Source organism: Heterodontus francisci, chromosome 12 (genome assembly GCF_036365525.1).
Source record: "Heterodontus francisci isolate sHetFra1 chromosome 12, sHetFra1.hap1, whole genome shotgun sequence".
NCBI classification, from domain to species: Eukaryota; Metazoa; Chordata; class Chondrichthyes; order Heterodontiformes; family Heterodontidae; genus Heterodontus; species Heterodontus francisci.
In genome coordinates, this window is record NC_090382.1 from 121,411,802 (window position 1) to 121,437,822 (window position 26,021).

General features: G+C 45.1%; 1 protein-coding gene across 10 annotated transcripts in view; it reads left to right on the forward strand.

Annotated features, from left to right (window-relative positions):
• arap3 (ArfGAP with RhoGAP domain, ankyrin repeat and PH domain 3) overlaps positions 1-26,021 on the forward strand; it is a 613,394-nt gene that overhangs the window by 282,638 nt on the left and 304,735 nt on the right. For all 10 annotated transcript variants that reach the window (XM_068044105.1, XM_068044114.1, XM_068044106.1 and 7 more), the window contains one exon: positions 2,421-3,483. In XM_068044105.1, the coding sequence (XP_067900206.1) occupies positions 2,498-3,483 (986 nt within the window). In that variant the 5' untranslated portion in view covers positions 2,421-2,497. The remainder of the gene's footprint in view (positions 1-2,420; positions 3,484-26,021) is intronic.

Consider the following 26,021-nt stretch of genomic DNA (forward strand, 5'->3'; position numbering starts at 1 on the left):
AGAAAAAACCTCGAGAGAGGTGGGCTGTTCCAGCTTAGTCTTAGAATCTTACAACACATATGGAGGCTATTTGGCCCATCGTTTAATTTCTACTGGGAATGCTACATCCTCCTCAGTTTGAACTAGCCTTTTTTAGCTTGACTGGTTCTGCTGCTACTTATTCAGCCTTCAAGTATTTCAGCTTGTTCATAGCTCTTTGGATTCCTTCACCAGAGGGCAGACATTCATACACAAAGCTTTGAGGTAACATCAGCTCCGAGATTTTTTAAAAATTCATTCATGGATGTGTGCGTCACTGGCCAGGCCAGCATTTATTGCCCATCCCTAATTGCCCTTGAGAAGGTGGTGGTGAGCTGACATGTTACATGCCAGACTCGTAGAGTTCATCCACCAGAGATTCTGAATTGCAAAGTCTTTTGCTCTCACATGGGAATAGTGATTGCTGGGCTGTTAGTGTTTTCGACCATGTTCGGTATTGTTCAGTGTGTTGGGTTCTTGTTGCTTTGATTTTTTTCTGTAGGCTTCAGTCTCAGCCATGATTCCGAGAGACTAATTTCCACATCATCTAAATCTCACTGAGCTGAATCAAAATCAGCTCAGAACCACTGGTATGGCAACCGAAGGGGAGAGAAAGGTCCCTGCGTTACGTGAAAACAGCAATTTAAATGTATTCGGTCATAGAATAGAATTCATCAAAAGGAAGAAACATGAATGAGAGAGAGAAAAAGAGGAGGGAGAGAGAGAGAAAATCAATAACTTCAAAATGCCAAATTATCTATCTGACAATAATCCATTGCTTCAAGTGAACTTTTTGTGCTGAATATTCTCAACACTAAGGCATGGAGAAACATAGAAGAAAAAAAAATCTGATAAGTGAGCCTTCTTTCACCTTCAGCCTACAATGTCTTATTCAGTCACAATCTTTCTTGTTTAAATTACTTTTGTTGCAAATTCTGTGTCCTGGTCAGTATTTATCTCTCAACCAACATTACTGAAACAGATTATCTGGTCATTATTGCCTTGTTGTTTGTGGGAGTTTGCTGTGTGCAAATTGACTTTTGTTGTCCGACATTACACTAGTGACTAGATTTAAAATGTATTTCAATGGTTCTAAAGCACTTTGGAATATCCTGAGGTCATAAAAGGTGCTATATAAATTCAAATCGTTCAACTCTTTTTGAACTTTGTTCTCTTGTTCTTTGTGAAGTTAAAATTAGCCGTTTCTATTCCCTGCAGCCTTAGCGTATGGAAGTCAAAGTATCACATTATCTCCCACTCTCTTTCCCAGGATCTCAAAACTGTGACATGCCTCATTACTGTCATTATTCTGTTCCTTGCAAGCTTTATAAACTTATATTTGATGTCGCCGATTGCTATCTCTTGATTTATTTACTCTTTTTCTCCTACTCTTTCTAACCTTGATTGTGCCTGCACTTTGACCCTTGTGACTGTCTTAGATTGAGCAACTGAGACAAAAGATTGATGTCGAGTTGACACATCGGGCTGAATTTTAACTTAATCAAATTGAGTAGGTTTGGGTCGGGTGGGGATTAAAGTCAGAAAAATCTTTTTCCAGACCCAAACCTGCTTCCAATCCATACATTTCTGACTTTAACTGAGGTTGGATGTTGGGAAGACCGGAACTTTAAATGTAATAATGAGGCTGCGAGCCTCATTGTTCTGCAGCTTGAAAACCTTAACAATTGTTGACTGGGTTTCCCGAACGTTGGAGAACCCGGCAGCTTCATCAAAGTGATGACTTCAAAAGGCGAGTGTCTTCACATCTACCGTTTTCCACCTCCGCCCCAAACAACTTCCCGATCTAGGATCCCGGAACCTGTCTGAGGAGCTTTAATGATTCTTGCCCACAACCAGACCTCGGTCCTGCCACCGCCCCCCCCCCACCCCCACCACCACCGCCACCCCTCCAAAACACCCCTCCCACCACTCCACCCCCCACCACCACCCCTCCACACCTCCCCCAACCCACCACCAACCCCCCAAAACACCCCTCCCACCCCTCCACCCCCCACCACCACCCCTCCACACCTCCCCCACCCCACCACCACCCCCCCAAAACACCCCTCCCACCACTCCACACACCCCCCCACCCCCACCAAAGATCAGCAGTGCGCCCCTCAATCAAACACCCCCTCCCCCCCACTCCCCCCTGGGTTGCCTCTCCCCACCACCCCCATGACATTTGGACTAAGCCACTCACTGCTGGTCAGGTCAGTAACAATTCTGCCCATTAAGTCAACATTCAGCTAAAGTAGTTCAGTTTGGTTTAAAAATTTTCTTTTCAGAATTACACGCTGATGGAAGTAGCAATAACCTTAATGAAGAACTGAAAGCTTGCACATACAGAGCAGTATTGGTCTGAATTCCTATCTAATTGTTTTGTTTGATTTCTTTTTCAGATGTTGTTGCTTGTTTTCGCTGATGTTCCCAGTTCACTGTCTGTCAAATAAGAGCAGGCAGAAGACTCTGAGTTGCCATGGCATTGCTCAGTAAAGACGAGGGTGACATTGGAGACTGGCTAGCCACCATCCACTTGGAAAAATACAGAGAAAATTTCATCCAGAATGGATTTTACACACCCAAGGATTCTGTACATTTTAACAATGAAGCTCTTCTTCAGATTGGCATCACAGCCACCGGGCATCGGAAACGCATCTTAAAACTTGCACAGCAGAGATCCTTGAGGTCAAGCGATGAGCTTTTGGACATTGCTGGTGGTGAGCTTGATGGTGACAGAGAGCGAATGTTGGAGATGTCAAGAACTGTTGGCGACAGGAAAGATCATTTAACTGTTGGTGGGATTGAGGTCGCTGAAGTGGAGGAACCAGTGATAAAGCCTGTTCCCAAGCCAAGGACGTTTCTGAAGAAACAGTCTTCAACCCCAAAACCTCAGGGAGAAACAGGGCCAGTATCAGAACATAGTCCGAATCATATTCTGTTACTGAAAGGTTTTACTCCTGGTGAAACAGATATAGATAAGGCCGATTTGATAGAGAAAGAACAGACATCAAGTGAGGAATGTACAGATAGGACTCCATTTGAGGAGCTGGTTGTCAAGGCAGAGGAGAATATCCCTCCTGTTCCACCACGAAGCAATCGGGGGAGACCTCCTGCCAGTGTTGTTATACCAACTGCAAGAACTGGCTTTGATTCCAACCAGCCTCAGTCAAGTGGGACTCGGTCTCCACTTTCAGTCTCCAAATCTGTTGAAAACTTGAAGGACGTGCAGTCTCTTTCGAGCACTGCCTCACGTTCTCTTCCTCTGATGCCTTTACTCGATAAAAAATTTACAGGAGAAATGGTTTGTAATGAGCTTTACACTACAGTGGCAGCTTCACCTGAGAGGAATCGGAGCCAGTCCTTTTCTAATTCAACCTTGGAGTCATTAAGCAGGAGGCCAGTCCCACAGCTGCCACCTGCGCTGACCAGACCAGATGCAACATCACTTCCATCAAAGAAAAGGTAAATGAGTGTCGCACTGCCACTTTAAACATCCATCCTACATATGCATAAACTCATTGGCTGAAATCTTCTGCTCTTAGGATATGAGTGGGAGTCAGGACCTTTTCTAATTCTGTTTCCATTTCTACCTCAATAGAGTAGCCTTAACACATGACTGTTGCTCACACCATGTACCATAACAAAGGAGGAAATTAAATTTTGATTGGGCGGCGCAGTGGTTAGCACCGCAGCCTTACAGCTCCAGCGACCCGAGTTCAATTCAGGGTACTGCCTGTGTGGAGTTTGCAAGTTCTCCCTGCGTCTGCGTGGGTTTCCTCCGGGTGCTCCGGTTTCCTCCCACATGCCAAAGACTTGCAGGTTGATAGGTAAATTGGCCATTAGCAATTGTCCCTAGTATAGGTAGGTGGTAGGGAAATATAAGGACAGGTGGGGATGTGGTAGGAATATGGAATTAGTGTAGGATTAGTATAAATGGGTGGTTGATGGTCGGCACAGACTTGGTGGGCCGAAGGGCCTGTTTCAGTGCTGTATCTCTAAACTAAACTAAACAGTTGCTGATCTGTTTACAACACTGTAGCATGGCATCTTAGTAGTAATCAATTTAAAATCCCTCGCACTTTCACACAGTTTTAATTCTTCTGGGCCTTAAAATATTGCTACAAGCTTCTATTTTAACACTTGAATTATCTTTGAAAAATGCAACACTCTCTCATGTTTATAAAAGCAAAATACTGCGGATGCTGGAAATCTGAAATAAAAACAAGAAATGCTGGAACCACTCAGCAGGTCTGGCAGCATCTGTGAAAAGAGAAGCAGAGTTAACGTTTCGGGTCAGTGACCCTTCATCGGAACTGACAAATATTAGAAAAGTCACAGGTTATAAGCAAGTGAGGTGGGGGTGGGGCAAGAGATAACAAAGGAGTAATAAAAGCAAAATACTGCGGATGCTGGAAATCTGAAACAAAAACAAGAAATGCTGGATTCACTCAGCAGGTCTGGCAGCATCTGTGGAAAGAGAAGCAGAGTTAACGTTTCGGGTCAGTGACCCTTCTTCGGAACAAAGGAGGTCTAGATTGGACCAGGCCACATAGCTGACCATGTTTTCTGTGTGACTGGTAATTCTGTACACTGTTTGTAACACATTTGCCTCCAAGTCAGAAGATTGTAGCTTCAAGACCTACTTTAAGACTGCAGTGCATGACCCAGGCTGGTCCAACGGGCAGTGCTGCATTGCTGGGGGAGGTGTCAAGCTGAAGGCTCATCCGCCTGCTCAGTTAGAGGGAAGAAGATCCCTTGGTACTTCTAAAACGAAAAACAGGAATTCTTGTAGTATCCTGGTAAATTCCTCCCTCAACCAATTCCAGCATCAAATAGAAGTAACACTTGAACTGGTCAATACTTTCACTTGCCGTTTTGGGGACCTTGCTGTGCTCAGATTTGCTGCTGCATCCCTCTCCCTGGCAACTGTCTGAGATTAAACCAGTCTGTTCTCAACCTTGGTGTCACATTTGACTCTGAGATGAGCTACTGACCTTATATTCGTGTTGTCACTCAGACCAGCTATTTCCGCTTCTGATTTCACTCTGTGTCAGCTCATCTGCTGCTGAAAGCCTCATTTATGCCTTCATTACCTCTGGAGTCCTGGCTGGTCTCCCACATTCTACTCTCCATAAACTTGAGGTCAACCAAAGCTCTGCTGTTCGTGTCTTAACTCGCACCAAGTCCCGTTCACCTATGACCCCTGTGCTCGCTGACCTATGTTGGCTTCCAGCCAAGCAATGTCTTGAGTTTTACGTTTTCATGCTTATTTTCAAATCCCTCCATGGCCTTGTTCCTCCCAGTCTCTGTAAACACCTCCAGCCCTACAACCCTGCAAGATATCTGTGCTCCTCTAATTCTTGAGCATCCCCATCATGCTTGGCCGCACATTTTAGTAGCCTGGGCCCCAAGCTCTAGATCACCCTCCCTACACCTCTCCACCTCATTTTCCTCCTTTAAGACACTCCTTAAAACCCACCTGATCTAATATCTCCTTATTCAGCTCGGTGTCATACATTGTTTTATATTGCTCCTGTAAAGCACCTTTGGGATGTTTTATTATTTTAAAGGCACTGTATAAACATAATTTGTTTTTGTTATTGTTGTATTTTCTTACACAAAAGTAAATCCTTGGCTGTGAAGAGAATGTTAGACAGCAGTGCTGGATGTGGATTTTACAAGATGCAACATTGTTTTGCTGCCAGTGGCTAATTGCTTTTGTTAAATCACCATTTTATATTTTGCAATTTACCTAACACAACCAGTCACTGGAAAACTGGCAATTTACATTTCAACCAATACAGCAGTGCTGAACATCAGGGATGCATTGTGCCACTTTTCCTGGTGGAAAATTCCCGGAGTAATTTGTGGAAAGCTGCCCTGACCCCCCCATAACCCTAAGTTTCTCCTTTACCTGCTCAAATCATGCCAGTTTCCTAGATCAACTGCACAGGAAATTTGGGACTTTGTTCTTTCTGTTTGTCTCTATTATAATATTTTAACAGAGTTGACAAGATGGAACCGGTGTCAAATTTTCACAACCTTCCTTGACCAGCAATTTTAGAATTTCAGATTTGTCCCGTGTGCCAGCTTAAATTCTCCAGATACCTGGGGCCAGTATGAATAATTTTTTATTTAGCACCTTGTATTTTGAGAATTTGTTTAGCAGTTTTTTCCCACTTAATGTTCTTCCCTTTGCTCCCAACTACTCCATTCTGAAGATGTACATTTCTCTTTTTTATTAATTCATGGGATGTGGGCGTCGCTGGCCAGGCCAGCATTTATTGCCCATCCCTAATTGCCCTTGAGACAATTGAATAGTTTGCTAGGTCATTTCAAAGGATAGTTAAGAGTCCATCATATTGCTGTAAGTCTGGAGTCACATGCAGGCCAGACAGGGTAAGGAAGGCAGATTTCCTTCCCTGAAGGCTGTAAGTGAACCGGATGGGTTTTTACTAAGTAGTTTCATGGTTACTATTACTAATATTAGCTTTCCATTCTAGAGTTATTTTATTGATTTATGTAACCTACAGAGCTACAGAAAAGTGGGATTAGGCTGGATAGCTCTTTTTTAGTCGGCACAGGCACGATGGGCTGAATGACCTTGTTATGTATCGTAAATATTCGATGTTTTTATTCTATATTTCTGCCATGGTTCATTAGTCCAGGCCTCTGGATTATTAATACAGTAACATAATCATGATGCTCCAAACCCCTAATCTCCTGCTGGAGAACAATTCCAGAGGAACCAGCAACCATTTCCTACATGAGTTCAAACATGGTTCTGGGTTATGGTGAAATTCAGTGCACGATGACTAAGTTCCAGTACAAAACCAACAAGAATTGCTGATTACATTGAGTTTTCCAAGGCCAACTCTTTTCCATAATCATTCACAGCTTCCCGTGCAACCTCAGTCTTTTGCAGGGAAAAATTACATAGAAACTGAGTCAGTGGAAAATGTCAGCATAGGATGTGACAATGTTTTTACAATTTTAGGAGGTCCAAAAGGACATTTCAACCAGACTGAAGAGGGAAAGAGAGAGAGAGATAAAGAAGAGGCAGGTTTAAATACAGTGAAAGTAAACCCAACATGGAGATGCAGTAGATTTGAGGGATAATGATGGGATAGGGAACACCTGAGTAACCCTCTCCCTTCACCCACCACCTCACTTTCCTGTGGTGGAAGTTTAGGAATCAGAGGTTCAAATGCATGTTATCTTTGTCCAGATTTCTGCTCTGTCATTGCACTCATTTATGGGATCCGACAAAAATTTAAAATCTAGGCTAATAAACCTATTTACTCTGAGGGGGCATTGCCACCAAGCTTGCTCCTGTCCTCCCCCAAACAGACTGCCCCAATGAGATTAGTGGCTAACAGTCAGGAATGGTCTGAGTTTCCTCCTTGGATTGTTCATGTTGTCTTTCAAACTGTAACCCAGCTTGTGTTTGCACTTTCAGCAGAGAAAGAGAGAGAAGTGCAGAAGGAAGTAAATATACAGAAGTGTTGAAAGGTCCTGTGTCAGACCGATGTCTGCAACTTCTCATTGCTGCTTAGAAGGTTGATACTTCCCCCTTGAAATTACCTGGTCCATTGCACAGACTCAGGTTAAAATTTTTAAAGTTCCTTCTTTCTTGAATACCTTGAGTGACCTGTGGTCGAAACCTGTTCTTTCTTTTGGGCCTCCTTATCTCGAGAGACAATGGATACGCACCTGGAGGTGGTCAGTGGTTTGTGAAGCAGCGCCTGGAGTGGCTATAAAGGCCAATTCGAGAGTAACAGGCTCTTCCACAGGTGCTGCAGAGAAATTTGTTTGTCGGGGCTGTTGCACAGTTGGCTCTCCCCTTGCGCCTCTGTCTTTTTTCCTGCCAACTACTAAGTCTCTTCGACTCGCCACATTTTAGCCCTGTCTTTATGGCTGCCCGCCAGCTCTGGCGAACGCTGGCAACTGACTCCCACGACTTGTGATCAATGTCACAGAATTTCATGTCGCGTTTGCAGACGACTTTAAAGCGGAGACATGGACGGCCGGTGGGTCTGATGCCAGTGGCGAGCTCGCTGTACAATGTGTCTTTGGGGATCCTGCCATCTTCCATGCGGCTCACATGGCCAAGCCATCTCAAGCGCCGCTGACTCAGTAGTTTGTACAAGCTGGGGATGTTGGCCGCCTCGAGGACTTCTGTGTTGGAGATACGGTCCTGCCACCTGATGCCAAGTATTCTCCGGAGGCAGCGAAGATGGATGAATTGAGACGTCGCTCTTGGCTGACATACGTTGTCCAGGCCTCGCTGCCATAGAGCAAGGTACTGAGGACACAGGCCTGATACACTCGGACTTTTGTGTTCCGTGTCAGTGCGCCATTTTCCCACACTCTGTTGGCCAGTCTGAACATAGCAGTGGAAGCCTTACCCATGCGCTTGTTGATTTCTGCATCTAGAGACAGGTTACTGGTGATAGTTGAGCCTAGGTAGGTGAACGCTTGAACCACTTCCAGAGCGTGGTCGCCAATATTGATGGATGGAGCATTTCTGACATCCTGTCCCATGATGTTCGTTTTCTTGAGGCTGATGGTTAGGCCAAATTCATTGCAGGCAGCCGCAAACCTGTCGATGAGACTCTGCAGGCACTCTTCAGTGTGAGATGTTAAAGCAGCATCGTCAGCAAAGAGGAGTTCCCTGATGAGGACTTTCCGTACTTTGGACTTCGCTCTTAGACGGGCAAGGTTGAACAACCTGCCCCCTGATCTTGTGTGGAGGAAAATTCCTTCTTCAGAGGATTTGAATGCATGTGAAAGCAGCAGGGAGAAGAAAATCCCAAAAAGTGTGGGTGCGAGAACACAGCCCTGTTTCACACCACTCAGGATAGGAAAGGGCTCTGATGAGGAGCCACCATGTTGAATTGTGCCTTTCATATTGTCATGGAATGAGGTGATGATACTTAGTAGCTTTGGTGGACATCCGATCTTTTCTCGTAGTCTGAAGAGACCACGTCTGCTGACGAGGTCAAAAGCTTTGGTGAGATCAATGAAAGCAATGTAGAGGGGCATCTGTTGTTCACGGCATTTCTCCTGTATCTGACGAAGGGAGAACAGCATGTCAACGGTCGATCTCTCTGCACGAAAGCCACACTGTGCCTCAGGGTAGACGCGCTCGGCCAGCTTCTGGAGCCTGTTCAGAGCGACTCGAGCAAAGACTTTCCCCACTATGCTGAGCAGGGAGATTCCACGGTAGTTGTTGCAGTCACCGCGGCCACCTTTGTTTTTAGAGGGTGATGATATTGGCATCGCGCATGTCCTGAGGTACTCCTCCCTCGTCCCAGCACAGGCATAGCAGTTCATGTAGTACTGAGAGTATAGCAGGCTTGGCACTCTTGATTATTTCAGGGGTAATGCTGTCCTTTCCAGGGGCTTTTCCGCTGGCTAGAGAATCAATGGCATCGCTGAGTTCCGATTTTGTTGGCTGTATGTCCAGCTCATCCATGACTGGTAGAGGCTGGGCTGCATTGAGGGCAGTCTCAGTGACAACATTCTCCCTGGAGTACAGTTCTAGGTAGTGTCCAACCCAGCGGTCCATTTGTTTGTGTTGGTCAGTGATTATGTCCCCTGATTTAGATTTGAGGGGGGCGATCTTCTTGATGGTTGGCCCAAGAGCTCTCTTCATGCCATCATACATTCCTCTGATGTTTCTGGTGTCTGAGGCCAGCTGAATATGACTGCATAGGTGTTGCCAGTAGTCATTTGCGCAGCGCCTGGCTGTTCTTTGTGCAGTGCTTCTGGCTGCTTTAAGTGCTGCGGATGTTAAATCGCTGGGGGCTTTCTTGTAGTTCAACAGTGCAATGCGCTTAGCGGCTATGACAGGTTCCAGCTCTTCATTATGAGATTGAAATCAGTCTGCATTTCTCTTCGCACTTTTGCCGTAGGTGGTCAAAGCTGACTCATAGATGGCGTCTCTGATGTGGGCCCACTTGGTCTCAGCATCCCCTGTGGGAGTGTTTTGAAGGGCTGTTACAAGTGAATTTAGAAATTTTTGTCACAGCTGTGGGTGAGAAATTCTGCTCGTGTTGATGCGTGGGTGGCCCTTCTGCTTGGAATGATGCAACTTCTTTGGTCTGAGTCTAACCTTGCTGCACACCAGGGAGTGGTCGGTGTCGCAGTCCGCACTGTAGAAGCTGTGCGTGATTTGAACACTGTTTAAGGTGGCTCGCCTTGTGACAATGAGGTCTAGCTGGTGCCAACAACATGATCTTGGGTGCTTCCATGAAACCTGGTGACAGGGTTTACTGTGAAAGAACGAGTTGGTGATGCAGAGGTTATGATAGGTACACAACTCAAGCAGTCTCTGCCCGTTCTCATTCATCCTTCCAACGCCATAGCACCCAAGGCAGGAGGGCCATGAGTCATGGTCGGCCCCAACCCTGGCATTAAAATTCCCCAGCAAGAATAGGTGTTTGGTGTTGGGGTGCTGCTAATGATGTTATGGAGTTGCTCGTAGAACTGGTCTTTAGCTTCAGGTGGGGAGCAGAGTGTTGGTGCATAGATGCTGAGTGTGTGTACTGGACCAGAGGTGGTGAGCAGTCGGATGGACAGTATGCGTTCCGAGCCGTTTGAGGGAGGCTCTATCATGCTGAGCAAGGGGTTTCTGATGGCGAAGCCCACTCCATGCTGTCTTGGTTCTTCAGGATCCCTGCCCTGCCAGAAGAAGGTGTCGTCTTGCTCTGCTAGAGATCCACTCGCGGGGAGGCGTGTCTCCTGAAGTGCTGCAATGTCTACATTGAGTCTACTGAGCTTGTTGTTAATGATGGCGGTCTTCCGAGAATCGTTGATTTGTGTAAGGTCTTCCGACAGGCCAGGACACATAGTTCTGACGTTCCAGCTTGCAAAGCGAAGGGCTGGTACCTTCTTTCCTTTTTTCATGTTGTTTGGTGCGGTGTATCAGTCCACCTTTCGGGCAATGACCCTGAGCTCCAAGCACCCATTGAAGCAGGTAGACTGTGGCGGGACAGAACCTTATTGACCGGGGGCTGCCCGGTTTGAGGCGGGCGGTAGCTGTCCAGTGAGGTGCAATGACCTCTCCCACCGACAAAGGCAACCCGTGGCGCCCAGTTTCTACGCCAATTTATCTGGACTTATAACCTGTAACTGCTGCCTTCCGTGTTGTTTTAGTCGCTGTGAGGCAACTATGGAGTGACCTCTCCATGGCGCATGCCTGGGCAAATTTATGGAGGTTGAGAGTTGCCCAGTCGTCAAAACCCCCCTCTCGGCCTTTCTGGTGGGGTCCAAAGGAGTGCAGGGCACAACGTTTGGCACCAGTATGGCTGCAGGAACTGCCGGAGACATGCCAAAGGTGACACATGACCGCCTACGGGGTTCCGCTCCGGATTTTCTGTTAGGGTTTACTCCCTTAGCCTTGGTCTCTCCCGAGACGCCCACAAGGCAGTGGGGTTGTTAGGGCCCCTACACAGGTGTAGGATGGTGCCGGTGGGAGGAGGAGATGCGAGGGGGAGGGATGGAAGGAGTGGGGTGCGAGGGGGAGCTGGGAAGGGGGCTGTAAGGGGGTGGGGGGGTGCAGGGGAATTAGCCAACGTGTAGCCAATTAAAAACAAATGAACACTTCCATGGAATTCCCAGTTTGTGAGAAATCATGGAACAGAATTTCTTACTAATTGGATATAAATTTTGCCAATGCTCCATTGGGGAGACACTTGTTGCTGTTTAAAGAGAAGTAACGAATGTTCCAGTGGTTTCAGTTAAAACAGGAAATAAAGATTCAACTTTTATTTTGTTCTGCATTTATGCAACAACAAAAGTCCCAAAAAGACAGTGTACTTCACCCTGTAAAAGACTCACTGATTAGTTACCGCTTAATGACAGGTCCAGTCGTGGGAGATTGCCCTGCACACAGCAAGTGTAGAAACTTGCACAATTTCTCACAGGGTGTGACATCGTGATAAGTCACTTGCCTATAACTTACACGTTACTTAAAAAAAAATGTTTAACATTAAAATAATTTATGAAATTACTATTGTACTTGTGGTGTAACTGTGAATCTAGCAGTGGTCAAATTTTTTTTAAGTCTTCGTGAGACTCGGGGTAGTGCCCGAGGACTGGAGAATTGCAAATGTTCAAATGTTCAAAAAAGAGTGTATAGATAAGCCCAGCAACTACAGACTAGTCAGTTTAACTTCGGAGGTGAGGAAACGTCTGGAAAGAATAATTCGGAACAAAATAAATAGTGACATCAAAAAATGCGGGTTAATTAAAGAAATCCAACATGGATTTCTTAAGGGAACTAACTTGCTGATGTTTTTTGAGGAGGTTGATGAGGGCAATGCTGTTGATGTGGTGTACATGGACTTTCAAAAGGCATTTGATACAGTGCAACACAACAGACCTGTGAGCAAACTTGTAGCTCATGGAAAAAAAAGGACGGTAGCAACATGGATATGGAATTGGCTGAATGACATGAAACAAGAGTAGTGGTTAATGGATGTTTTTCAGGCTGGAGGAAAGTTTGTAGTGGAGTTCCCCAGGGGTCAGTGTTGGGACCCTTGCTTTTCCTGATATATATTAATGACCTAGACCTTGGTGTACAGGGCACAATTTCAAAGAATCAGAGGAGATAGGGGAAGCGTTAAATGAATATTTTTCGTCAGTATTTACAGCAGAGAAAGAAAATGTTGTCGAGGAGAATACTGAGATTCAGACTACTAGGCTAGATGGGATTGAGGTTCACAAGGAGGAGGTGTTAGCAATTTTGGAAAGTGTGAAAATAGATAGGTCCCCTGGGCCAGATGGGATTTATCCTAGGATTCTCTGGGAAGCCAGGGAGGAGATTGCAGAGCCTTTGTCCTTGATCTTTATGTCGTCATTGTCGACAGGAATAGTGCTGGAAGACTGGAGGATAGCAAATGTTGTCCCCTTGTTCAAGAAGGGGAGTAGAGACAGCTCTGGTAATTATAGACCTGTGAGCCTTACTTCGGTTGTGGGTAAAATGTTGGAAAAGGTTATAAGAGATAGGATTTATAATCATCTTGAAAAGAATAAGTTCATTAGCGATAGTCAGCACGGTTTTGTGAAGGGTAGGTCGTGCCTCACAAACCTTATTGAGTTTTTCGAGAAGGTGACCAAACAGGTGGATGAGGGTAAAGCAGTGGATGTGGTGTATATGTATTTCAGTAAGGCGTTTGATAAGGTTCCCCACGGTAGGCTATTGCAGAAAATACGGAAGTATGGGGTTGAAGGTGATTTAGAGCTTTGGATCAGAAATTGGCTAGCTGAAAGAAGACAGAGGGTGGTGGTTGATGGCAAATGTTCATCCTGGAGTTTAGTTACTAGTGGTGTACCGCAAGGATCTGTTTTGGGGCCACTGCTGTTTGTCATTTTTATAAATGACCTGGAAGAGGGTGTAGAAGGGTGGGTTAGTAAATTTGCGGATGACACGAAGGTCGTTGGAGTTGTGGATAGTGCCGAAGGATGTTGTAGGGTACAGAGGGACATAGATAGGCTGCAGAGCTGGGCTGAGAGATGGCAAATGGAGTTTAATGCGGAAAAGTGTGAGGTGATTCACTTTGGAAGGAGTAACAGGAATGCAGAGTACTGGGCTAATGGGAAGATTCTTGGTAGTGTAGATGAACAGAGAGATCTTGGTGTCCAGGTACATAAATCCCTGAAAGTTGCTACCCAGGTTAATAGGGCTGTTAAGAAGGCATATGGTGTGTTAGTTTTTATTAGTAGGGGGATCGAGTTTCGGAGCCACGAGGTCATGCTGCAGCTGTACAAAACTCTGGTGAGACTGCACCTGGAGTATTGCGTGCAGTTCTGGTCACCGCATTATAGGAAGGATGTGGAAGCTTTGGAAAGGGTGCAGAGGAGATTTACTAGGATGTTGCCTGGTATGGAGGGAAGGTCTTACGAGGAAAGGCTGAGGGACTTGAGGTTGTTTTCGTTGGAGAGAAGGAGGAGGAGAGGTGACTTAATAGAGACATATAAGATAATCAGAGGGTTAGATAGGGTGGATAGTGAGAGTCTTTTTCCTCGGATGGTGATGGCAAACACGAGGGGACATAGCTTTAAGTTGAGGGGTGATAGATATAGGACAGATGTGAGAGGTAGTTTCTTTACTCAGAGAGTAGTAGGGGCGTGGAATGCCCTGCCTGCAACAGTAGTAGACTCGCCAACTTTAAGGGCATTTAAGTGGTCATTGGATAGACATATGGATGAAAATGGAATAGTGTAGGTCAGATGGTTTCACAGGTCGGCGCAACATCGAGGGCCGAAGGGCCTGTACTGCGCTGTAATGTTCTAAAAGAAAAAGTCTGCAGATGATACAAAACTTGGAAATATTATGAACTCTGAAGATCGTGTAGAACTTCAAAAGGACACAGATAAGTTGATGAAATGGGCAGACAAGTGACAGATGAAGCTCAATGCAGAGAAATGTGAAGTGATTAATTTTAGAAACATAGAAAAATAGGAGCAGGAGTAGGCCATTCGGCCCTTCGAGCCTGCACCACCATTCAATACGATCATGGCTGATCATCCAAACTCAGTACCCTGTTCCCGCTTTCTCCCTGTATCTCTAGATCCCTTTAGCCCTAACAACTATATCTAACTCTTTCTTGAATATATTTAATGATTTGGCCTGAACTGCTTTCCATTGTAGAGAATTCCACTGGTTCACCACTCTCTGGGTGAAGAGATCCCTCCTCCTCTCAGTCCTAAATGGCTTACCCCTATCCTTAGACTGTGACCCCTGATCCTGGACTCCCCCACCATTGGGAACATCCTTCCTGCATCTAGTCTGTCCAGTCCTGTTAGAATTTTGTAGGTTTCTATGAGATCCCCTCTCATTCTTCTAAACTCTAGCGAATACAAGCCTAATCGACCCAATCGCTCCTCATACGTCAGTCCTGCCATCCCAGCAATCAGTCTGGTGAACCTTCATTGCATTCTCTCTATAGCAAGAACATCCTTCCTCAGATAAGGGGACCAAAACTGCGCACATATTCCAGATGTGATCTCACCAGGACCCTGTATAATTGCAGCAAGACATCCCTGCTCCTGTACTCGAATAATCTCGCTATGAAGGCCAAGATAACATTTGCTTTCTTAACTGCCTGCTGCACCTGCATGCTTACTTTCAGCGACTGGCGCACAAGGACACCCAGGTCTCGCTGCACCTCCCTCTTTCCCAATCTATTGCCGTTCAGATAATAATCTGCCTTTCTGTTTTTGCTACCAAAGTGGATAATCTCACATTTATCCACATTATACTGCATCTGCCATGTATTTGCCCACTCACTCAACCTGTCCAAATCACACTGGAGCTTCTCTGCATCCTCCTCACAGCTCACACTCCCACCCAGCTTTGTGTCATCTGCAAACTTGGATATATTACATTTAATTCCCTCATCTATATCATTAATATATATTGTGAATAGCTGGGGTCCTAGCACTGATCCCTGTGGAACTCCACTAGTCACTGCCTGCCACTCGGAAAAAGACCCGTTTATTCCTACTCTTTGTTTCCTGTCTGCCAACCAGTTCTCTATCCATGTCAGTACCTTACCCCCAATCCCATGCGCTTTAATTTTGCACACTAATCTCTTATGTGGGACCTTATCGAAAGCCTTCTGAAAGTCCAAATACACCACATCCACCGGTTCCCCCTATTCTACTAGTCACATCCTCAAAAAATTCCAGTAGATTTGTCAAGCATGATTTCCCTTTCGTAAATCCATGTTGACTTTGTCCAATCCTGTCACTGTTTTCCAAGCACTCTGCTATTACATCTTTTATAATGGACCCTAATATTTTCCTCACTACTGATGTCAGGATAACTGGTCTATAATTCCCTGTTTTCTCTCTACCTCCTTTTTTAAATAGTGGGTTTACATCAGATAGCCTCCAATCCGTTGGAACTGTTCCAGAGTCTATCGAATTTTGAAAAATGATCCGCAATGCATCTACTATTTCTAGGGCCACTTCCTTAAGTACTCTGGGATATAGATTATCAGGCCCTGGGAATTTATCGGCCTTCAATCCCATCAATTTCCCTAACACCATTTCCCTATTAATATTGATTTCATACAGTTCCTCCTTCTCACTAGACCCTAGTTCCCCAACATTTCTTGGAGATAATTTGTATCCTCCTTTGTGAAGACAGAAGCAAAGTATGTATTTAATTGGTCTGCCATTTCTTTGTTCCCCATTATAATTTCCCCCGTTTCTGACTGTAAGGGACCCACATTTGTTTTCACTCATCTTTTTTTCTTCGCATATCTATAGAAGCTTTTACAGTCAGTTTTTATGTTCTCTGCAAGCTTACTCTCACACTCTATTTTCCCCTTCTTAATCAATCCCTTTGTCCTCCTTTGCTGAATTCTAAACTGCTCCCAATCCTCAAGTTTGCTGCTTGTTCTGGCCATTTTATATTTCTCCTCCTTGGATCTAATACTATCCCTAATTTCTTTTGTAAGTCACAGTTGAGCAACCCTTCCTGTTTTATTTTTGCGCCAGACAGGAATGAACAATTGTTGTAATTCATCCATGCGCTCTTTAAATGCTAGCCATTGCCTATCCACTGTCAACCCTTTAAGTAACGTTCCCCAATCTAGCATAGCCAACTTGCACCACATACCTTCCTAGTTTCCTTTATTTAGATTCAGGACCCTAGTCTCGGAATCAACTCTCTCACTCTCCATCTTAATAAGAATTCTATCATGTTATGGTCATTCTTCCCCAAAGGACCCCGCACAACAAGATTGTTAACTAATCCTTTCTCATTACACAACACCCAGTCTAGGATGACCTGTTCTCCAGTTGGTTCCTCAACGTATTGGTCCAAAAGGCCATCACATACGCTCTCCAGGAATTCCTCCTATACAGTATTATTGCTAATTTGGTTTGCCCAATCTATATGTAGATTAAGATCACCATAATTACAGTTGCACCTTCATTGCATGCGTCTCTAATTTTCTGTTTAATGCCATCCTGTACATCACCACTGCTGTTTGGGGGTCTATATACAACCCCCACCAACATTTTCTGCCCCTTGGTGTTTCTTAGCTCCACCCATACAGATTCCACTTCAGGATTCTCTGAGCTAATATCCTTCCTCACTATTGTATTGATTTCCTCTTTTACTAACAACGCTACTCCACCTCCTTTCCCTTTTTGCCTGTCCTTCCTAAATATTGAATACCATTAGAGGTTCAGTTCCCATCCTTGGTCACCCTGCAGCCATGTCTCCGTAATCGCAACTATATTTTATCCATTTACATCTATTTGCGCGGTTAATTCACCTACCTTATTGCAAATACTCCACACATTGAGACACAATGCCTTTAGGCTTGTCTTTTTAACATTCTTAGTCACCTTAGCATTATTTCACACTATGGCCCTATTTGTTTCTTGCCCTTGATTTCTATGCCTTCCACTTTTGCCTTTTTGTTTCCTGTCTTTCGTTTCTATCCTTGTTTCCTCCTCCTCAGTTTCCTCACTCAGGTTCCCATCCCCTGCCATTCTAGTTTAAATCCTCCCCTACAGCACTAGCAAACACCCCCGCGAGGACATCGGTTCCGGTCCTGCCTGGGTGTAACCCGTCCCGCTTGTACAGGTCCCACCTTCCCCAGAACCAGTCCCGATGTCCCAGGAATCTAAATCCCTCCCTCCTGCACCATTTCTTCAGCCACGCATTCATCTGGTCTATTCTCCTGTTCCTATACTCACTAACACATGGCACTGGAAGTAATCCTGAGATTTCTACCTTTGATGTCCTGCTTTTGAGGTCCTTTTTAGTAGGAAGAACATGAAGAGATAATATAAAATAAAGGGTACAATTCTAAAGTGGGTGCAGGAGCAGAGGGACCTGGGTGCATATGTGCATAAGTCATTGAAAGTGGCAGGACAGGTTGAGAGAGCGGTTAATAAAGCATACAGTATCCTGGACTTTATTAATAGGAGCATAGAGTACAAGAGCAAGGAGGTTATGTAGAACTTGTATAAGACACTAGTTTGGCCTCAGCTGGAGTATTGCGTCCAGTTCTGGGCACCGCACTTTAGGAAAGATGTGAGGGCATTGGAGAGAGTACAGAAAAGATTCATGAGAATGGTTCCAGGGATGAGGAATTTCAGTTATGAAGATAGATTGGAGAAGTTAGGACTGTTTTCCTTGGAGAAGAGAAAGCTGAGAGGTGAATAGATAGAGGTATTCAAAATCATGAGGGGTCTGGACAGAGTAGATAGAGAGAAGTTGTTCCCACTTGTGAAATGATCAAGAATGAGAGGGCACAGATTTAAAGTAATTGGTAAAAGAAGCAAAAGCGACATGGGGAAAAACGTCTTCACACAGAGTGTTTAGGATCTGGAATGTTCTGCCTGAGAGTGTGGTGGAGGCAGGTTCAATTGAGGCATTCAAAAGAGAATTACAGTTATATGAAAAGGAAGAATGTGCATACTTAAGGGGAGAAGGCGGGGGAATGGCACTAGGTGAATTGCTCATTCGGAGAGCCAGTGTAAACATGATGGGCCGAATGGCCTTCTTCTGCGCTGTAACAGTTCTGTGATTCGGTGAACGCTCATGGCCAAGTAAGGACGGCAGATTTCCTTCCCTGAAGGACATTAGTGAACCACATGGGCTTTTACGACAATCTGGTAGTTTCATGATCACCATTACTGAGACTAGCTTTTAATTCCAGATTTATTAATTAATTGAATTTAAATTTCAGCAGCCACCATGGTGGGAATTGAACTCATGTCCCCTGGAGCACTTGGTCCTCTGGATTACTCATCCAGCTACATTACCACTGCACCTACATTCACCATGCAGGACTGCAGAGCTTTGATCTGATTCATTTGTTGTCTATCACATGCTGCTTCTGCTGTTTAGTCCTGTGTTGCCAGCTCTCCGTGAAGCAATCCAGTCAGTCCCACTCCCCTGCTCAATCCCCGGAGCCTTTGCATGTTTATTTCCTTCCAGTGCCAATCCAATTTCCTTTTGAAGTCATTGATTGTCTTTGCTTCCACCTCCCTCGTGGGCAGTGAGTTCCAGGTCATTACAACTCACTGTGTAAAAAAGTTCTTCCTCACATCCCCCCTGCATCTCTTGCCCAAATTCTTCAATCTGTGTCCCCTAGCCCTTGTGCCATTAGTTAATGCGAACAGTTTCTTCCTTGTCTAACTTATCTAAGCCTGTCATAACCTTGTACACCTCTATCAAATCTCCCCTCAATCTCCTCTGTTCCAGGGAGAACAACTCTAGCTTTTCTAACCTAACCTTGTAACTAAAATCCCCCATCCCCGGAACCATTCTGGTAAATCTCCTCTGTAGCTTTTCACGAACCCTCACATTCTTCCTAAAGTGTAGACACCAGAAGTGGACGCAGTGCTCCAGTTGGGGCCTGACCAGACCTTTATTAAGGCTCAGTATAATGCCCCAGCTTTTGTACTTAATGCCTCTATTTATGAAGCCCATGATCCCACATGCTTTGTTAACCTCTCTCTCAATATGTCCTGCCACCTTCAAAGATCGATGCACATGCCCCCCCAGGTCCCTCTGTTCCTGCACACTCTTTAGAACTATGCCATTGAGTATATATTACCTCACCCTGTCCCTTCTCCCAAAATGTATCACCTCACACTTGTCTGTGCTCGATTCCATCTGCCACTTGTCTGCCCATTCTGCTAGCCTATCCTATTGCAGGCTGTTCGTATCATCCTCACTGATAGCCACTCCTCCAAGTTTGGTATCATTGGTAAATTTTGAATTCTACTCTCTATTCCAAGATCCAAGTCATTTATATATAGCAAAAAAAGAAATGGTTATAGCACTGACCCTTGGGGAACGCCACTGTCTACCATCTTCCAGTCTATAAAACAATCATTGACCACGACTTGCTGTTTTCTGTCCTTAAACCAATTTTTTAACCAATTGGACACTGACCCTCCTATTCCATGCGCCTCAATTTTGTTTAAAGCCTTTTATGTGGTACCCTATCAAACACATTCTCAAAATCCATATGGACAACATCCACTGCATTCCCTTCGTCAATTTTCTCTGATCTTTCATTAAAAAATTCAATTAGATTATTCAAGCATGATCTGCCTTTTACAAATCCATGCTGGCTATCCTTAATTAACTCAAGCCTATCCAAGTGCCTGTTGATTTTTTCCCCTGATTATTGTTTCTAAAACCTTTTCCGCCACTGATGTTAAATTAACTGGCCTTTAGTTGCTAGGACTGTCCTCAAACCCTTTAAATAAGGGTGTCATATTTGCCACTCTCCAATCCTTTGGCATTTCCCCCTAACCCAGGGAAGATTGGAAGATTATGGTAAGCCCTTCCACTATCTCCACCCCCACTTCCTGTAGCAACCTGGGATGCGAGCCATCTGGACCAGGTGTCTTACCTACCTTAAGCATAGCAAGCCTTTTTAGTACCTACCCCGTCTCACTTTTTGTCCTATCCAGTGCCTCTGATCTCTCTGCTTCTCCTGATATGTTGTCAGATTCCAATTCCTTAGTAAACACTGATACAAAGTATTCATTAAGTATTCTATCTTTGCCCTGTGCCTCTAAGGATATATCATCCTCTTTGTCTCTAATAGGCCCCACTCCACCTGTTACTACCCGCTCACTATTTATATGCCAGTAGAAGATAGAGTCATAGAGTTGCACAGAATAGAAACAGGCCCTTCAGCCCACCGCGTCCATGCCGACCATAATGCCTATCTATACTAATCCCACCTGCCTGCATTAATTCCATATCCCTCTATGCCTTGCTCATTCAAGTACCCGTCCAGATGCCTCTTAAATGTCGCTACTGTTCCTGCCTCCACCACCTCCTCAGGCAGCTCATTCCAGATACCCACTATTCTTTGTGTGAAAAATTTGATCCCCTTTAAACCTCCTCCCTCTCACCTTAAATCGATGCCCTCTAGTTTTAGTCACCCTTTAAAAGTTTCCTAATCTCCCAGCCTGCCTCTGGCCTTTGCAATATGGTATGCCTTAATTTTTGTCTTCTTGTTATCCTTAACTTCCTTGCTTAGCCATGGATATTTTTCCCCCTCTTACAATCTTTCTTCCTCTCTGGAATATATTTTAGTTGGGAGGAATTGAATATCTCCTTAAACATCTGCCACTGTTCATCAACTGTCCTACCCTTTAGTCTTCCTGTCCAGTCCACTAGAGCCAAATCTGCCCTCGTGCCGACGTAATTACCTTTGTTTAACTCCAGAACGCTCGCGTGGGACTCCAGTTTTCAGTCTGGGTAGAAATAAGAAATAGCAAGGGAAAGAAGTCCCTGGTGGGAGTAATCTATAGGTCCCCAAACAGTAGTTCTGCAGTGGGGCACAGTATAAACCAGGAAATACTGGGGGCTTGTAAGAAAGGTACGTCAATAATCATGGGTGATTTTAATATGCATATAGACTGAACCTGTCATAGCCGCTAAGCGCATTGCACTGCTGAACTACAAGAAAGCCCCCAGCGAGTTAACACTTAAAGCAGCCAGAAGCACTGTAAAAAGAACTGCCAACTGCTGTGCAAATGACTACTGGCAACACCTATGCAGTCATATTCAGCTGGCCTCTGATACCGGAAATATCAGAGGAATGTATGATGGCATTAAGAGGGCTTTTGGGCCAACTATCATGAGGATTGCCCCCCTCAAATCTAAATCAGGGGACACAATCACTGACCAACGCAAGCAAATGGACCGCTGGGTTGAGCACTACCTAGAACTGTACTCTAGGGTGAATGCTGTCACTGAGACTGCCCTCAATGCAGCCCAGTCTCTGCCAGTCATGGAGGAGCTGGACGTACAGCCAACAAAATCGGAACTCAGTGATGCCATTGATTCTCTAGCCAGCGGAAAAGCCCCTGGGAAGGACGGCATTACCCCTGAAATAATCAAGTGTGCCAAGCCTGCTATACTTTCAGCTCTGTACGAACTGCTTTGCCTGTGCTGGGACGAGGGAGCAGTACCACAGGATATGCGCGATGCCAATATCATCACCCTCTATAAGAACGAGGGTCACCGCGGTGACTGCAACAACTACCGTGGAATCTCCCTGCTCAGCATAGTGGGGAAAGTCTTCGCTCGAGTCGCTTTAAACAGGCTCCAGAAGCTGGCTGAGCGTGTCTACCCTGAGGCACAGTGTGGCTTTCGAGCAGAGAGATCCACCATTGACATGCTGTTCTCCCTTCGCCAGCTACAGGAGAAATGCCGTGAACAACAGATGCCCCTCTACGTTGCTTTCATTGATCTCACCAAAGCTTTTGATTTTGTCAGCTGACGTGGTCTCTTCAGACTACTAGAAAAGATCAGATGTCCACCAAAGCTACTAAGTATCATCACCTCATTCCATGACAATATGAAAGGCACAATTCAGCATAGCGGTGCCTCATCAGACCCCTTTCCTATCCTGAGTGGCGTGAAACAGGGCTGTGTTCTCGCACCTACACTGTTTGGGATCTTCTTCTCCCTGCTGCTCTCACACGCGTTCAAGTCTTCAGAAGAAGGAATTTTCCTCCACACAAGATCAGGTGGCAGGTTGTTCAACCTTGCCCGTCTAAGAGTGAAGACCAAAGTACGGAAAGTCCTCATCAGGGAACTCCTCTTTGCTGACAATGCTGCATTAACATCTCACACTGAAGAGTGTCTGAAAAGATTCATAGACAGGTTTGCGGCTGCCTGCAACGAATTTGGCCGAACCATCAGCGTCAAGAAAACGAACATCATGGGACAGGACGTCACAAATGCTCCATCCATAAATATCGGCGACCACACTCTGGAAGTGGTTCAAGAGTTCACCTACCTAGGCTCAACTATCACCAGTAACCTGTCTCTTGATACAGAAATCAACAAGCGCATGGGAAAGGCTTCCACTGCTATGTCCAGACTGGCCAAGACAGTGTGGGAAAATGGCGCACTGACACGGAACACAGAAGTCCGAGTGTATCAAGCCTGTGTCCTCAATACCTTGCTCTACGGCAGCGAGGCCTGGACAACGTATGTCAGCCAAGAGTGACGTCTCAATTCATTCCATCTTCGCTGCCTCCGGAGAATCCTTGGCATCAGGTGGCAGGACCGTATCTCCAACACTGAAGTTCTCGAGGCGGCCAACATCCCCAGCTTATACACCCTACTGAGTCAGCGGCGCCTGAGATGGCTTGGCCATGTGAGCTGCATGGAAGATGGCAGGATCCCCAAGGACACATTGTAAAACGAGCTCGTCACTGGTATCAGACCCACCGGCCATCCATGTCTCCGCTTTAAAGACGTCTGCAAACGCGACATGAAGTCCTGTGACATTGATCACAAGTCGTGGGAGTCAGTTGCCAGCGATCGCCAGAGCTGGCGGGCAACCATAAAGGTGGGGCTAAAGCGTGGCGAGAGGAAGAGACTTAGCAGTTGGCAGGAAAAAAGTCAGAAGTGCAAGGGGAGAGCCAACTGTGTAACAGCCCCGACAACCAATTTTATCTGCAGCACCTGTGGAAGAGTCTGTCACTCTAGAATTGGCCTTTATAGACACTCCAGGCGCTGCTTCGCAAACCACTGACCACCTCCAGGCGCCCACCCATTGTCTCTCGAGACAAGGAGGCCAAAGAAAGGAAGAAAGAAATAGACTGGATTAAACATATTGGCAAGGGGAGCCTTGAGGGAGAGTTCATTGAATGTACTAGAGATTGTTTTTGGAGCAATATGTTGTGGAACCAACCAAGGATCAGGCTATTCTATATTTGGTATTGTGTAATGAGGTGAGATTAATTAATGATCTCATAGTTAAAGATCCTCTAGGGAAGATTGATCATAGCATGCTAGAATTTCAAATTCAGTTCTTCAGGTTCTCTTTTATGTAAACTGCCATTCTATTCTCATATTCTCTTTTTGCCAGTCTTATTTTCCTCTTCATCTTCCCTCTCAACTTATTGTATTTGGCCTACTTCTCACTTGAGAAATTTACTGGACATGGATCATACACCCTGTTTTTTTGTTTCATCATAATCTCTATCTCCCTTGCCATTCTAGCAGCCCTGCTCTTGGTTCTCCTACCTTTCACCATTGTTGGAATATTCCTAGTCTGTACCTGAAGCATCTCTTCCTTAAAGATAACCCATTGTTCCATTACAGTATTTCCTGCTAGTCTTTGGTTCCATTTTATCTTGGCTAGATCCCTTCTCATTTCATTGAAATTATATTGTTCCTTGTTTTTTCTGCTTTACGAGTCTAAACCTTATGATATGACGATCACTGTTCCCCAAGTGTTCTCCCACAGACACTTGGTCCACTTGGCCCACCTCATTTCCCAGCACCAGATCCAGCAATACTTCCTTTCTAGTTGGGCCAAGAATATACTTATTAGGGAAGTTCTCATGAACACAATCCAGAAAATCCTCCCCACCACCCACCTTTCCCTTTACTCTAAAATTATCCCAATTGATATTTGGGTAATTAAAGTCCCCCAATATCACCACTCTATAGTTCTTGCACATCTCTGTGATTTCCCTGCAGATTTGCTCCTCTAACTCTCTCTCACTAATTGGAGGCCTATAGAATACCCCCAGTGGCCTGATCAAACCCTTTTTACTGGCTAACTCTAACCAAATGGATTCTGTCCTTGCCCCCTCAAAGACATCCCCTCTTTCCATCACCACAATGTCTTCCCTAATCAGTACTGACATCCCACCTTCCTTTTCCCCTTCTTTATCATTTTTGAACACTTTATTTCCCTCCATTGCAACAGTGACTACACTTCAAAAGGTACTTCATTGGCAGTAAAGCACTTTAAGATGTCTTAAGGTCGAGATAGGCACAATATAAAAGTTCCTTCCTTTCTTCAGTCACACAGTGGGGAGATTGTGCCAATAATACCCTGACAGATGGTGACATCACGCTGTTGTGACTCCACCAGTGCCACGCTGAGGTCATCTGCCAGTTGTTTCCTTTGTTGTGGCTGGGTAATTTTCTATCACTGGTTGGTGCTTCCTGCCTTCTCCTGTCTGATCCATGGTCAGGTCCCTTCCCAGGACAAAGTCCTGACAAATGCCACAAGGTAGCAATAATTTTGGACATTTGCCCTGGACTGGACTGCAGGCTGCTCTTCCACCTTCTCCAGCACCAGGAGAGAAGGGTGTCTATTAGAACACAAGAAATAGGAGTAGGAGTGGCCCTCGAGCCTGCTGCGCCATTCAGTAAGATCAAGGCTGATCTTTGACCTCAACTCCATTTTCCCACACTGTCCCTTGACTGCCTTAGGGTACAAAAATCTGTTGATTCCAGCCTTGAATAGACTCAATGACTGACCATCCACAGCCATCTGGGGTAGAGAATTCCAAAGATTCACAACCCTCTGAGTGAAGAACTTTTTCCTTATCTCAGTCCTAACTGACTGATGCTTTGTCTTGAGATTGTGTTTGAGATTCTCCAGCCATCGGGATATCTACAGGTTTTATGTAGGCAGAGCTCAGTTCCAGTTCCCACAGCTAACATTCGCAGATGACTATTTGTGTTTGTGCTACATGTCAGACTATCTCTGAACGAGGAAATCAGGATTCTTTCAGTTGACCTCAGCACTTACAGGTCTCAAACACTAAACTATCCTGAAAGGTAAGTCAGAATTTCACAGGTCAGACATTTGCAACTACAATTACCCACTCCCTGTTTGGATGAATAAAGCTTAATGCAGTTATTAGCTACTTGTGAAAGAGTCACGATTGCAGGTATTCAGAGCGGCTGACGATATATTCTCAAGGATTGTAAATTGCACAAAGATGCGTTCTCTTCATTATGTCAGCAGTTTGTTAATCTTGACGAACAGTCAATTCTTTGATTATAAATGGAAATGTCAGGCCTCAGATGAAGAGAGGGTGACTGATCGAGATGTCAGTCTTGATGGGGGATGTATAGGAAATGTTTTCTCTGTGGCTTTACTTCGGACTGAATTCTACATGAACACATTTTTCATGCCTAAAGTTAAATTTATCATTATCTGGTTTGCCAA